Source organism: Equus asinus, chromosome 16 (genome assembly GCF_041296235.1).
Source record: "Equus asinus isolate D_3611 breed Donkey chromosome 16, EquAss-T2T_v2, whole genome shotgun sequence".
In the NCBI taxonomy this organism is placed as follows: domain Eukaryota; kingdom Metazoa; phylum Chordata; class Mammalia; order Perissodactyla; family Equidae; genus Equus; species Equus asinus.
The window spans coordinates 41,583,345-41,597,947 of NC_091805.1; the positions used below are offsets into that span (position 1 = coordinate 41,583,345).

The window sequence follows — 14,603 nt, forward strand, 5'->3', positions numbered from 1 at the left end:
GGACTGCGCCTGAGTACCAGGAAGAAGCCTTTTCAGATCTGAATTAACAACGCAGATGCTATCCAAACTTAGAAATGGGAATTTGCCCTAAAATATTCTAAAAGGTCTGCCCATATCATGCCCAGTCCAACAGTAGGTTCTTGTGAGTGGCTTGTAATATTAGAAACCACATTAATGCATCAGTTTTTGGGTTTCAAACCCAAGCACCAGATTGTTGAACCACGTTTATAAGAATTGGGGGTTATATATCACAGCACAAATTGACACAGAAAAGGGAAGACTTCCAGGCAAGGAGACACTAGCAGAGTGAGAGAATGAGCAAAGGCAAGGAGCCAGGACCAGGGAGATGGGGCCCTCATGGAAAAGTAGAGCCAGCAGATGACAGCTCAGGAGGTCTGAAATCTGTTAAGTGTGACCCCAGCATAAATATTAATGCTACATAGAGCTACTAAAATTACAGTGTTGGTAAGCTCATTAAGAGCATGGGCTGTGTCCATTCTTGTTTCCCCAATGCTTAGCTGAGTGCCTGACATAAAGGTTTGTGAGAAATGTTGAATGGATGTATCTTATGGTTGGAATGACTCCAGTTTACAAAATATGAATACCTGTCTCCTGCCGTAAACAGCGCTGTTGTGTCCTAAATCGTTTACAGCAAGATGACTTTCCAGGTTGCAAATATGCGCAGCAGGACTAGTTTCTAGAAGTTAGGAAACTTCCCTGCCATATTTTAAGAGTAGTCACGTGGCAACTCATAGTCCATGGGTAACAGACACTTCAGGCTTCATCTTGCACAAATCTATTTAATGGAGGATGTTCTACTATGACTGATTAATCCAGGGGCTTGTCAGCACTAGGTGGAGAAGAAGCCACCATCGGTCTTTCGGGAGTAGCCTCCATTGGTGGCCGCAGTGTGAGGGGAAACTGGAGAAAAGAGAGAGTGCGCTGTGAATTTCAGATCCTTTACCTTGTCTGGGAACCTGTAATCACCCATACATTTATAGGTACTCTGGAGAAGGTTCTTGTAACAGCTCGGGAAACTGGCATATAGAGGACTGATGAGAGGGGGCTATAGGTCTTCCACTCGCAGGTTTCTGCCTCTTGCTGGAAATTTAGTCCCCTAGACCTAAGGCTGAGTTAGAGGCTCTGAAAATGGAATTCATTTGCTAGCTGTATAGTCAGCATGTCCCTGGTATTAGTCTGAGATGTGCCAACTTAATCACTGCTCTTCCAAGACTCTCAGTTATCCCTGAAGGTCCCTAATAGCCAGTTACCTCAACTCCTTGAATCTTGGGTCCATTTAGAAAAACTCTTGCCCCAACTATCTGCCCACACAGTCTTTTAACCCTTACCTATGGATCCCTGGATGCTGTGGATAGACTCCTTCTTAGGGTTGATCCAGTGTCTGATGTTAGCTCGGGAAGTGATGGGGGGTAGCGAGGGAGGGGGTAAACATTCTCCAGGGAATTGGATCTTGCTGCGTCTAGAAGATGGTGTGGGGAAGAACAGGGGAGAGTGAAATCAATCAGGAGGAGAAAAGTGAGGAGGGAAAGATAGTTGCATGTAACCTCAAAAATCAGCCAAAGGCCCTTTTTACTCTCTGTGGAATTAGCCGAAGATTTTGTTTATACAGATGAGCACAATCTTGGACGATCTCTGTTCATTTTAGATAATAAAAATAGTGAAATTGCATTACAGATACAGATGTAAGAAAACAGGGAAATCTGTGTACAAATGAGTACCCATTGATTGTTATTTCCCATGTGACACTTTACCTTACATGATTGGATGGCATTGCCCTTAGGGTGGAGGGGCTCCGCCTCCACCACTTACCCACGGGTATCCTGGGTGGTCTCCTGCTGTAACAGTATCTCACTTTTGTTCTTGAACATCCCCATGTGGTGATCGTACAAGGCTGCTAAGCGGAAATCCAGGTCATCCTTTGGTATCTACAGGGAAAGTCAGCCACCCCCAGGGTTAACTTGCCACCTCTGACCCCTCTCTGGTCAGGTTCTGTTGGGCTCTACTCTTCCCCAAAAGCAGAGCAAACCCCTTTTGGGCCTGAAGATCTACCAGCTCCATACACACCAAATTGTTGTACGTGATGACTTCTTAACTCTTGTCAATATAGAATTGTCTCTTATGGTTAGGTCCAAGGAGTGGTGAGCTCTCCCTGGAGACATGGGAATCACTATACTGTCCTTGACTTTGGCTTAATGGGTGTTACCTCATTCATGGTTGTAATCAGAAAAGTGGGAAGTCTGATGAGAAAATGATTTGCACCAGATAATCAACTGGAGCAAAACCCAAGCCTTCTGACTCCCCAGAGGCCAGATAAATTGGTATTTGGTTTCGGATTTGGTAGAATCTTGGACTGGGGACAAAATAAAGGTGCTGAAGCAGTCAGGGACAGGCTGCCTTTTAAAAAGGATATTAATGAGTCCTAAGTGGATGTAAAGAGAAATAGCATTTCAATGCTTGGTACCTCAGGATCAAAAAAATAAGCATCTCGCCTCATGGAGTTGATTGTGGGAGTTGAGTTGAGCCGATTCCAGGGTTCCTGTTGCTGAGCAAGGTGAGTTGGGTTCTTATATGGCAGTTTCTGCAAAAGAAAAACGACACCCAGGGCCTGGTTATAGGAGGCCTTGCTGATGTGGTAGCTTCAGTGACATCCATCCCCTTATGCCATCCTATTTTAATTGAATCTCAGAGGGACATCTGCCAAGAGAAGAACGAAATGGGGCAAGACTCTCAGGCTTCTGATCCTCCTAAGTTTTCAATCTCAGAACTGGCAGAAATGGGCCAGGAATAGAGGGAACAGGGTGGAGTGGGACAGGGGGTGAAGGGTGGGGAGCAGATAGGAAAGATGATGAGCTCAGGTTAAGATGTCCTATGTTTCAAGGAAAGGTAAGACATCCTAATGCAATTAACAGGTAGAAAATTGGAAGTCTGCAGTTGTTGGAGGAGAGCTAAGGACAAGTAATAGAGATCTGAGGGTCCACATGAGGTGGTGATTGAAGCCTGCAAAAAGGAGTCTGGCCAAAAGGGAAAGGGTGGTTCATGAGAACTGCACACTATTGTAACTGGGGCGAGGGAAGGGACACTAAGGCAATCAGAGACAGGAGAATCAGGAGCATGCAGTGTCTGAGCAGGAGAGAGAAAGATTTCAGTAAGCAGGAAAGGGTCATCGTGACTGCAGGAATGTCAAAGAAAAGATCCATTGGGCATTGAATCCCCTAAATAAAACCCCACAAGCATGAATGTGAAAAATACATAACTGATTTCTTCATCACATGTAAAATGCCATACTGTCTGCCACTGTATCCCAGTGCCTAGCACAGCGACCTAACCCGTGGTACACACGGTGTTTAAAAATTAAATATTGGGGCTGGCCTGCTGGTGTAGCAGTTAAGTTCATGCACTCTGCTTTGATGGCCTGGGGTTTGTGGCTTCGGATCTCAGATGTGGACCTACACACCACTCATTAAGCCATGCTGTGGCGGCGTCCCACATACAAAATGGAGAAAGATTGGTACATCTCTCCTCAAGCAAAAAGAGGAAGATTGGCAACAGATGTTAGCTCAGGGCCAATCTTCCTCACCAAAAAAAAGAAAAAAAAGGAAAAAGAAAAAAAAATATTGGCTGAATCAGTGACTGAATTCCAGTGAGTACAACTACAGCCTAGTAGAAATCTCATTCGACCTATCTGATGTTGGAAACCCCCCCATCCCATATATGGCAAAGTGCTGTGTGACTCAGCTCAATTAGATATTAAATGAACAGTATGTACCAGGTACTGTGCTATCACCAAGAAAGACAAAAATGAAACAAAACTACAAATATATATGATGCAAGCATAGGCAGCTCTCCTCCCATTCCTTGAAGGCTACATACATCTCTATCAGCAGAAAGATGAGATTGTTACACTGAAAAAGTTGACTGTTAAGCATGAATGCCATCTTCACATCCACTTTCCTTCCATCTCAAAGAAAGGGAAGTCCCTTTTACTCAAGAATAACTCTTCTTCCCTAAACCCAGGCCTTCGTTGCACCATCCTGGCATCCCCTGGACCCAGCTTCTCTCCCATTCCTTTATCACTGTCTAGCTGCCACTCTATCACCTTCCCTACAGAGCTAGGCTTCTTTAAGAGTCAACATTTGGGCCAGCGCGGTGGTGCAGCGGTTGAGTTCACACGTTCCACTTCAGCGGCCTGGGGTTCACTGGTTTGGATCCCAGGTGCAGACATAGGCACCACTTATCAAGCCATGCTGTGGCACGCATCCCACACATAAAATAGAGGAAGATGGGCACGGATGTGAGCTCAGGGCCAATCTTCCTCAGCAAAAAGAGGAGGATTGGCAGTAGATGTTAGCTCAGGGCTAATCTTCCTAAAAAAAAAAAAAAAAAAGAGTCAACATTTACTATCTCCACTTCTTCCCCATTCCCAACCCCTCTTCAGCCCACTGCAATCTGGCCTCTGCCTCAAGCACCCACTGAAACTGCTCTTGCTGGTGACCAATGATCTTTGTGGCTACATCAGGTGGATCCTTTCCAGACCTAATCTTATTTGACATCTGCTGTGTCTGGCACCACAATTCTGATTCCAGGAAATCATCTCTCCTCCTATGTGGGTTCAGCTCCTCTCGGTTTTCCTCCTGTTTCTAAGCTGTTACTTCTCAGCTTCCTTCTCAGCTCTGCTTTTTCTCTCTGCCCCTTAGAGGTATTCTCCAGGGGGTTAGTTTCTGCCTTTCTCACTCTCACATTCACTAGAGGAGCTGATTCCCTCCTATGGCTTCAACCGCCACGTGAATACTGTGCTTCCAGATGTACATCTCCAGCCCACAACTCTCAACCATGTTGCCTACTATTCACCTTCACTTAGATGTCCCACAGGCACCACAAAAGCAACATCTACATAATTGATCTCAACATCTTCCGCCCTGAACCTCCTTTCCCTGGACTCCTCATTCAGTAAATAGTATCAATTAAGCCCTCAGAAACCTAGGAGTTATCCTAGATGGTCCGCTCACTTGGGGCCATATTCAGTGGGCCACAAGGTCCCATCAGTCCTGCCCATTGCATCTTATCGCCATCCCCTGCATCACTGCTTTAGATCATTACTCTTCCTCCTGGAGATTGCTGCACCTGCCTCCAGCTGATCCCTCTTGTCCCACTCCCATCTTATCCAATCCACTGCCCCTTGTGTTTTCTAAAACGCCCATGTAGTATGTCACTCCAGTGCTTAAAGTCCCAAGATGATTCCCCAGCACTTCCAGGGTGAAATCCTAGCTCACTAGCATGGTTACACAGCACACCCAGCCCAATAGGATCACTTCTCCAGCTCCTGCTCTCTTCACTCCTCCATCTCACACCAATGCTCCAGCCATTGCCGAGTCTTTGGCCCCAAATAGGCCACCCTCATTCTCCTTTCCATGTACGTGTACCTGCTGCTTCCTTTGCCTGAAATATCTGGTTCCTGTTTCTTTCTTCCTAACTCACATTCCACCTCCTCCCTCACCTGGCCCAGCTAACTCATATTTGGATATCAAAATTCACCTGCTCTGGGGAGCTTTCCTTTAAGCTCCCAGTTCTCATGACACACTGCGTATAAATCCCTCACAATACATGTGCTATTGTGCAGGCACTTTTGCTGTTGCTTTGTCAGTCTGGCTTTTCTTCTAGAGTTCCTTGAGAGCGGGAGCTGTGTCTAATTTATCTATATATCCTCAGTGTTTAGCAGAGTGCCTGGCATATAGTAAATAATAAATGTTGAATAAACAAAAGGAAACTTTTTGATTTTATTAAGCCACAGTTGCCATTTAATCCACCTTATTTTGCACCACTTCAAACATCTTAAATGCTTCTACCAGAAAAAAGATCATCTAAATTCTCAAATCACTGACACACATACAGAAACACATTCCAGCTTGACAAGAAGACAGAGATGGTGTGAAGACAGATGTATAAAGCGTGGCCTGGTGGCTTTCAGAGGATTCTCTCCCATTCCATATCTCATATCTCTTCAGAGAACAGCTTTCCAAACAGGCCAAAGGGTGGCTTGGTGGAACCTGGGCCTGTTGAAGCTCCATTATACCAATCACTCTGCTTTGGGCAGAGAGCCCCTTGCTCCTCTGGACCAGAGCTCTACTTCCCTGTGCTCAAAAGCATGTCTGAAACGTTAGCAGACCCGAATATGGGGACATGGAGGCAGGCAGAAATAAGACTTCTCCGTTATCTGACTCAATGTCCTCACGAGAGTCCTTTAAGTTACTACTTCTGCTTGTCGTGCCGACAGAAAGAAGAATGCCCTCGACCCTGCTGAGAATCTATGCCAGATACCACAGTACCTTGGAAGCCCGCATTTTTCCCAAGTAGGAATCATCGTTATCCAACGTAGGCTGCTGGAAAGGGTTTCGGGTGGGAGGCATGGTAAAATGCAGGGAGAGACGCTCTTATGAGGGATGGGAGGCCTGCGCAGCCGCACAAAACCTGGCACGTGGAGGATCCCGGGTCCCAACTGTTTGGAACGCCCAGTTTCTGTTGCCAGGTAACTGCCCTGCCATCTATGACTGAGGTGAATTCCCTTCGAGAAGGGCGCCACCTGGCGGTCCAACCAGAGAGGCCCCTCGGGAGGAAGCGGCTGGGAATACAGAGGGAAAGCGCAGCTGAGCGTACTGAGGAGCCCTGGATTTGCACTCCTGAGCCTCAGTTGAAAAACGCCGGCCTCCCGGAGTGTAGGACTTCTGCAAAAGACTTCGGTTGAGAAAAGAAGTCCTAAAAGATAACCCAGAAATTTCCTTCTGCCTCACATCTAAGAAAAGGATTTTTCAAAGCAATGAGAGAATGGGATGTCAAGAGAGGGAAGAGCCCACGTGTCGTGCTTGGAAGGTTGTCAGCTAAGGCAAAGGCTCCTTGCTTAAACTCGATTTAACTACACGAGTCTCCAGGCTTCGCATAGAGCCGGTTGTAAAGGCACGGATGTATTTGGCGGGATGGAAGTAAGATCTCTAGAGGCGGCTGTTGCAATAACGCCTACGGGGCCGCTCTTCTAGGCTATAACTTCTAGAGGAGAGACAGACGGCCTCTCAATCTTATTTCTATCGCTTCACACACAGGAGGTGCTTAATAAGTATTTGTCGGACGCCATGTCTGCACAATTAGAGATGCTCATAAATAGCCTGGGGCCCGAAAGGGTAGTGGAAAACATGAATTTGACGGCGATGGCTTGGAGGATGTTTCCACCGCGTTCTTTACACGTGTCCTATGGTCGCCTGTTGGGCCGGTTGCAGACCCCAGGCGCGTGCACTCCCACGCGGCGCGCGCCAGAGGCAGCAGCTGCCATGGCGACCAGCAGGTGAGCGGCAGAGAAGCGCGTGGTCCCTGCCCCACCCGCGCGGAGGGAAAGAGGAGGCGGTTGCCAAGGCGACGTGGGTAGGAGGAGAAGAGGAAGGAGGGAGAAGGAAGGATGGGCGGCCTTGGCGTAGCCGCAGGGAGGTGACTGAAGCGAGTCCAGCCCCTTGCATCCTCCCCCTGAGAACCTCCCTCCCCCTTTTTCCGCCTTCTGCCAGCAGTAGCAGCAGCCGCAGCACCTGAGCCGCTGCTGCCGCTTGCTCAGGACAACGCTATGGCTGAGCCTGGGCGCAGCCTCCATCCCTCTGCCAGAGGCAGGGGAAGAACTGAGCGGCGCACACTTCGGCTTCTGTGGCTGCTGCTCTGGGTTGGGACCGCCTTCCAAGTGACCCAGGGAGCGGGACCGGAGCTTCACGCCTGCAAAGAGGTACTGTCCTCCCCGACCCTACCCGACTTTGGTCAGAAAAATCTTGGATCCCGGCGAAGACCTTGGGGACCTAGGCACAGACAGTTTCAGAGGCCTCGGAGTTTAGATTTCTTGGGGTATGAGGCATGGGGGGAGGGAAGAGGAGCAGATTGGCGTCGTGGAGAGCAGCCCACTGGAGGACTCATGAAATTGATCATCCTCACAGCTTGGGCTGCTGAGCTCAGGGGGAGAGGTCCCAGCTCCAAGGAGCCCAGGAGGAAACTGGGTCGCTGGACTCGGGAATGAGGGAAGAAGAAGACATGAGTTGTTTTCCAGCTGGGATGAAATTACCTTAAAAGTGGTTGAAAACAAAGATTATGTACAGAAGGACAAAATAGAGAGTGTGAAAGGGGAGAAGTGGGGAAAGAAAAGAGTTAGGAAGGCCAGAGGAAAGTAGTGGAGTGAAGTGGGAATCTTTGTAGTTTTCTCATGGCTTCAAGAAGGAGTGTGAAGGTGGGAGATGTGTGAGAAGGACTGAAGGAGCCCATCACGTCTCTTTCTCCCCTCGACATTAAACATCCAGTTACCTTGCCCGGCTGCTAATGGATCCTCTTTATAGCTTTGCCTCCCCCAGTGCGCTTTGCTTAGTACCTGACAGCACACGACCCACCTTTGACCAGACTTTGAGTTCTGTAATATCTCATTTTCCACCAATCTCTACTTTCCTTCTCCGGACTTCTGCTGACATATGTCATCAGTCTTTTTCAAGGTGTTTCTAAAATGTTGCCAACATAATTCAGACAATAGGTAGTGAATGTCTTCCAACCAAAATGCCTTTTGAACATTCTTTTTGGAGGGATACAAAAAGGTATTAAGGAGTCACAAAACTTAGTTTCCATAGTATTGAAAAAACGATATTCGGTTGTGCTCCGAGTAAATTTTTTTAACCATATGGCAGAGGCGGTAACGAAATATTTACAACAACTGCATTGGGAAGGCAAAATAAAAGTTGTTCTGTTATCTCTGGGAAATGTGAAAGACTTCATAATAAATCAAGAGTCTAGCCTTATAAAAGTAATCCCAAATGCCATACTTGACTAAGGTTTTGAGAGGTTGAAATATCTTTTATAAGTTGTCAGTGTTAACTGATTAGCAACAACAGCCCCACCCCATATGGAAATATATTATTATGAAGATGTTCTAACCACCAGACTATCTACAGCATAACAGATCGTGAAGAAGTAAGTGAGGGAGAGAAAGTTTTGTGTAAATAAAGATATGTGACTTCTTTTGTGAATATGGCACACGTGAGCCCAGTCAGTGGGACTTTTGGTAACTTTTGTCAGTCCCGATGATGACCTGCCCTGGGCCGTCTATGTTTTCACCCAGCCGCTTTATGATTTGTTTTAAAGATGGCTAGGAACAGGATAATTTTGTCAGTGGCCGTGGCTTACTGGCCTTGGTGGCCTGTGGTCTGCCCAACTGAGGTAACCAGTTCAAGCAAGCCCACTTGCCCAAGAATTCAACATGGGAGTTTCCTGGTGAAAGGTAAGACTCTTACAGTCAACTACCACTTCTTGTTGAGATCTTTGTCAATTATGGGAAATGCGAGACATTTAAGAAATGAAACACTTCGTATCATCTTGGTTTGGAGAGAGGGAAGAATATTGATACTTGAGAACTCTAACTTGTATGTAAATTTTGCCTTTAGTCCTTTTAAATGACTGACATTCGCCTAAGCAAAAGGTGTTGCCACAGAGCATGAGCTGAGGGCAGTGGAAAGCGGTGGAATTCCACATGCCGGGGTTCCAGTCCCTGCCTGTTACTTACCACCAGTTTTTGGATCGGTAGAATGGGTATTTCAATAACACTTATCTCAAAGAAGATTGCTTTGAGGGTTGAAAGAGTAAATACAAACAAAACACAATTAAAGTTACCTAACCCCCTTTCCCGTTCTGCTTCTTTACCATTAGATCCATACCCCACGCTAGAGTGAAAGTGGCCTAGGAGTCATGCTCATTGGCCTCAGGCGTCAGCAAGTCCTGTTTACACTCTCCTTGAGCAAACAGTAGCTGCTGAACACTCTCAACTCAAAAACAATAAGGAAGAGAATAAACCCATTATTATAATATTCTTCATTTGGCAATATGAACTGACCCAACAAGTTTGGGGGCTTCCAACCCTAAATGGTGAAAAAACCAATATAGGGTAGACTAGCCTTTCTCCCTTCTTAATCTTCATATGAGTTTCTTGTGAGTCTATGTTGCGCATTAATGGCCAACGCTGCCCCTGATGATAACAAGGCTTTTCTAACCTTGTTTCTGAAATTTGAGGCATCCCCCTGGCTCTAATCAGGGGAAACAGAGAGATTTAGCAGAAGACCTACACCGAGGTGGCAGGGAACGGGGAGTTCTATACTGCTAAACTTGTGCTGGGGCTGGGGGTTTCTTTCACAGCTTTACAATAACCAGGGTCACCAGTGGAACTATACATCCTGTATGGTGTTTGTCTTCATGAATCATTTCTTTAATCCTGTGCTAGCCCACGCTAAGTGCTAACTGAGAGCCAAAGGAGCATTTCCTATAGCATAATGAATCTAAATCAAATGAGAGAGTGGCAGAAAATGCCTTTAACAGATCTGCCTTGTCCTGATGCTCCAGTGCTAATTGCCCCCAAAGGGACCTCCCAATCTATATTGAAAAGCCTGTAAGGCTTAGGAATCTGGCAGGCATGGATTGGAATAAAATTTTTTGAATGAGTGATGACTCTGCCACTTAGTAAGGATGCTACTTTGAGCAAGTTAATTAACTTCTGACGGCCTCAGATTCCTGATGTATAAAATGTGGATGGTAGTACCTATCTAATGAGGCTCTGTGAGGATTAAACTAAGTTAGATAACATGTATAAAGTGCCTAATACATCCCCTTGACATGTCATAGGTTCTTAAGAAATATTGGTAGGCAGAAAAGGTAAGTACATGGATAATGATGTATAGATGATGACATAAAGTTAACGTGTGGTAAACAATGCAGGACTGGCAATATAGAGATGGAAAGGAAAACAAGAAAACTTATTGGAACAGCTGGCACTTGACCTGCTTCTGGAATAATCATTTCAGTGGGCAGAGATGGAGGAAGGGCACTTTCTAGCTAGAGGGAGGAGCCTAGGGAAGGTCCTCAGGTGAAAAATGCAAAGGAGCCTGAGAATTGCAAGTAGAGCACGTGGCTGAAAGGTGCAGTAGGTGTGGGGTATAATAGAAATCAAGACTGGAAAGTTAGAAACTAAGTGGAGACTCCCTGAAGGATTTCTGGCAGAGATAGCAGCCTGCTCAGAGTGGATTTGCACAGATATATAATAAACATGGTTGAAGTAGGCCAAAAGATGAGCGCAGAGAGATGGGGGCAAGGAGGCCAGTTGAGAAGATTTTGCTGAGGTCAAGGAGGAGGTTAACGAAGGGACTGTACTGGGATAGTGGCAGTGGGATCAATGGAAAGGCATAGCTATGACAAATATGCGGAAGGTAATGGTTACAAGTTTTGGCAACTGATTGAAAGTGTAGGATGATGGAGAGGGGCAAGCCAAGGATTCTCGTCTGGGTTTTGGAAAGGGAAAATGGTGGGAGCGACTAGCCAAAACACAGAAAGAACAGCTGCACGGAGCAGAGTGGTCTCTTTTCATAGCTCTGACTTCCCTGGGATCAGCCCCTGTGCTGGGTGGGAGAAAGTCCTGAGACTCTGGCATGCTACTTCACTGTATGGTCATAGATTCCAGGCTTCCGTAGTTCCTCCTGTATTTGGTTCTAACACATTATTCAACGCTGGGACTCCACAGGGAAATGGGTAAAACTAGAAAATATTCAGGACCCCTGAGCTTTTGGGAAATATGTCACCAAAAGTATAAGAGATAAAATGACTATACTTGGAACAGACATTTCTCCAAAGAAGATATATGGATGGCCAAAAGGCACATGAAAAGATGTTCATCATCGCTGATCATCAGGGAAATGCAAATCAAAACTACGCTAAGATGTCACTTACACCCATTAGAATGACAAAAATAACCAAAACAAATAGTAACAAATGTTGGAGAGGTTGTGGAGAAAAAGGAACCCTCATACACTATTGGTGGGAATGCAAACTGGTGCAGCCACTATGGAAAACAGTATGGAGATTCCTCAAAAAATTAAAAATAGAACTACCATACGATCCAGCTATCCCACTATTGGGTATCTATCCAAAGAGCTTGAAATCAGCAATTCCAAAAGTCCCATGCACCCCAATGTTCATTGCAGCATTATTTACAATAGCCAAGATGTGGAAGCAACCTAAGTGCCCATCAACAGATGATTGGATGAAGAAGATGTGGTATATATACATACACAATGGAATACTACTCAGCCATAAAAAAGAACAAAACCATCCCATTTGCAACAACATGGATGGACCTTGAGGCAATTATGTTAAGTGAAATAAGCCAGATAGAGAAGGACAATCTCTGTATGACTCCACTCATAGGAGGAATTTAAAAATGCAGACAAAGAGAACAGATTAGTGGCTACCAGGGGAAAGGTGGGGTGGGGGGGCACAAAGGGCAAGGGGGTGCACCTACAACACAACTGACAAACAATAATGTACAACTGAAATTTCACAAGATTGTAACCTATCATTAACTCAATAAATTTTTTTTTAAAAAATGACTATGCTTGGGAACCATCAAGATTGGATTTTTAAACATCCTGCCATATTTGGTAAAGAGAGAAGATTAAGAATCTCCATTTACCATGAAGTACTTATGGGGTAGCCAGATGCACGGCTTTTGTTTGATATCAGAGGGACCTAACAAATAATGGATTCTCGAGATGTGAAGACAGTTAAGAAGTCACTTTGTCTATTCTCCTGTCTCAAGGTGAGAGGTATACTAAAACTGAATCAGACTGATAGTTATTTGACTTACTTAAAAAAACTTTGAAAATTACAAAAGTGATACATTTCATTTGTAGAAAAATTGGAAAATAGTAAATAAAAAGAAGATAGTAAAAATCACCTATGATCTTATCACTGAAACTATCGTTTCTATGTACACATTTGTGAGACAGGCAGAAAAGAGGTACAGGGTGTGGAGTCTGCGGAAAACGGGGCAGGCTGGGTTCCATTTCCAGCTCCTCCACTCAGTAACTGTATGACCACGGGGAAGTTATTTAATCTCCTCGTGCCTCAATGTCTTCATCATCAAGATGGGAATATTAACAGAGTCCACTTAATTATTACAATATGACAGTTAAGCGAGTTAATACACGTGAATTGCTTAGAACAGCTCCTGGTGCATAGTAAGTACTCAATAAATGTGAGCTGTTATAATTAGATTTTTAGTGAAAGTATAATTAACATGGTCTTATAGTAGTAAAACATTAATAAGAATTTAATGGTGGTAAAGGTGGGTTTAATTGAAAAGGGAAAAAGAGTAGATGTGAAAGATATTCTGAGGAAAAAGTTGACAGAACTGGGCAAAGAGAGGCAGGAGAGCATAGTGTCTAAGTCTGGAGTTGTGCTGTCTGCAGTAGTAGCCTCCAGCTGCATGTGGCTGTTGAGCACTTGAAATGTGGCTAGTGCAGCTGAGGAAACGGATTTTTAATTTTATTTCATTTTAATTAATTTAACATGTATTAATAGAGTTAAAACATATTCAACCCAATTATTGAAAAACCGTTTACTGTGTTTGTAACAACTAGAGTATGTGAATCTACTTTCTTAACTGTCAATTTTATGAAATCTAAATAGAGGTCGAATATTTTTTTCTTTTTTTTTGAGGAAGATTGGCTCTGAGCTAACATTTGTTGCCAATCTTCCTTGTTTTGTTTTTCTCCCCAAAGCCCAAGTACATAATTGTATATCTTAGTTTTAAGTCATTCTAGTTGTGCTATGTGGGATGCCGCCACATCAGGCCTTGATGAGCGGTGTGTATGTCCACGCCTAGGATTCGACCCAGAGAACCCTGGGCTGCCAAAGCGGAGCACCAGAACTTAACCACTTGGCCATGGGACTGGCCCCTGAGATCAAATATTTCTGATGAAAATTTAGCAACTGAATTGAGATTTGCTGTAAAATGTAAAAATCATGCCAGATTTGGAAGACGTAGTTCAGAGAAAAAGAATGTAAAATATCTCAATAATATTTTATACTGATTACATGTTGAAATGATAATGTTTTAGATATTGTCTAAATAAAATGTATTATTAAAATTAATTTCACCTCTGTCTTTTTACTCTTTCAAATGTGCCCACTGGAAAACTTAAAATCTTGTGTGTGGCTCACATATGTTTCTATGGGACAGTGCTTGTCTGGAGGTAATGGCTGTGCATGTCTGGGGTCTGCAGTTGAATCCTAGTTACCATTTCAGCTAGATCATCTGGGACAAGATTCTCACCACTCTTTGCCTCCATTTTTTTGCATGTGAAAAATGGGGATAATTTAGTTCTTTTCTTTTATGGGTTGGTGGGAAGATTAAGTACGGTAATGCTTAAAGTGCTTTGCAAAATCCATAGCATATAGTTAAGAGCTCAATAAATGTTGTGCTTGTTACTCTTTTATGATCTGCTTTTAAAAAACTTAACAGGAACATCAATCCAAGTCATTAAATGGTCTTGCATGGTATCATTTTAATGAGGAGCTGGATGAACTACCCTAGCTAATCTCTAATGCCACCCTTCCTCTTTGACCATCTGCATTAGACCCATCTCTTCTCACCTCCCTAATGTAGGTCAGCAAGTCTTCCCTCTCTTGGGAATTACCCATTTTTCCCCTCTACTGAATCATTCCTACCAATCTTCAGACGTTCTATTATTTCTCCTATC

General features: G+C 44.5%; 2 protein-coding genes across 4 annotated transcripts in view; one reads left to right on the forward strand and one right to left on the reverse strand.

Annotated features, from left to right (window-relative positions):
* Positions 1–719: 719 nt before the first annotated feature.
* CFAP276 (cilia and flagella associated protein 276) lies at positions 720–6,550 on the reverse strand. Its single transcript, XM_014835167.3, has 5 exons — positions 6,345–6,550; positions 2,483–2,599; positions 1,831–1,946; positions 1,350–1,480; positions 720–921 (listed from the first exon to the last, which is right to left on the reverse strand). The coding sequence occupies exons 1-5, from the start codon at positions 6,423–6,425 to the stop codon at positions 851–853; spliced, it is 516 nt and encodes a 171-aa protein (XP_014690653.1). The 5' UTR covers positions 6,426–6,550; the 3' UTR covers positions 720–850.
* An 881-nt stretch (positions 6,551–7,431) lies between these two features.
* ELAPOR1 (endosome-lysosome associated apoptosis and autophagy regulator 1) overlaps positions 7,432–14,603 on the forward strand; it is a 69,849-nt gene continuing 62,677 nt past the window's right edge. The window contains exon 1 of one of the 3 annotated variants that reach the window (XM_014835164.3): positions 7,432–7,774. In XM_014835164.3, coding sequence (XP_014690650.3) covers positions 7,622–7,774 — 153 coding nt within the window. In that variant the 5' untranslated portion in view covers positions 7,432–7,621. The remainder of the gene's footprint in view (positions 7,775–14,603) is intronic. The other 2 variants (XM_014835163.3, XM_014835166.3) reach the window with 2 other exon arrangements.

Bases quoted from the DNA above. Each gene is read 5' to 3' on its own strand.
- CFAP276 (XM_014835167.3), bottom strand. From the start codon at position 6,425: ATGCCTCCCACCCGAAACCCTTTCCAGCAGCCTACGTTGGATAACGAT. The intron at 1,481-1,830 runs GTAAGTGGTGGA...ACCATCTTCTAG, and splicing joins ACCACCCAGGATACCCGTGG to ACGCAGCAAGATCCAATTCC. The intron at 922-1,349 runs GTAAGGGTTAAA...TCTTTTCTCCAG, and splicing joins CAGCATCCAGGGATCCATAG to TTTCCCCTCACACTGCGGCC.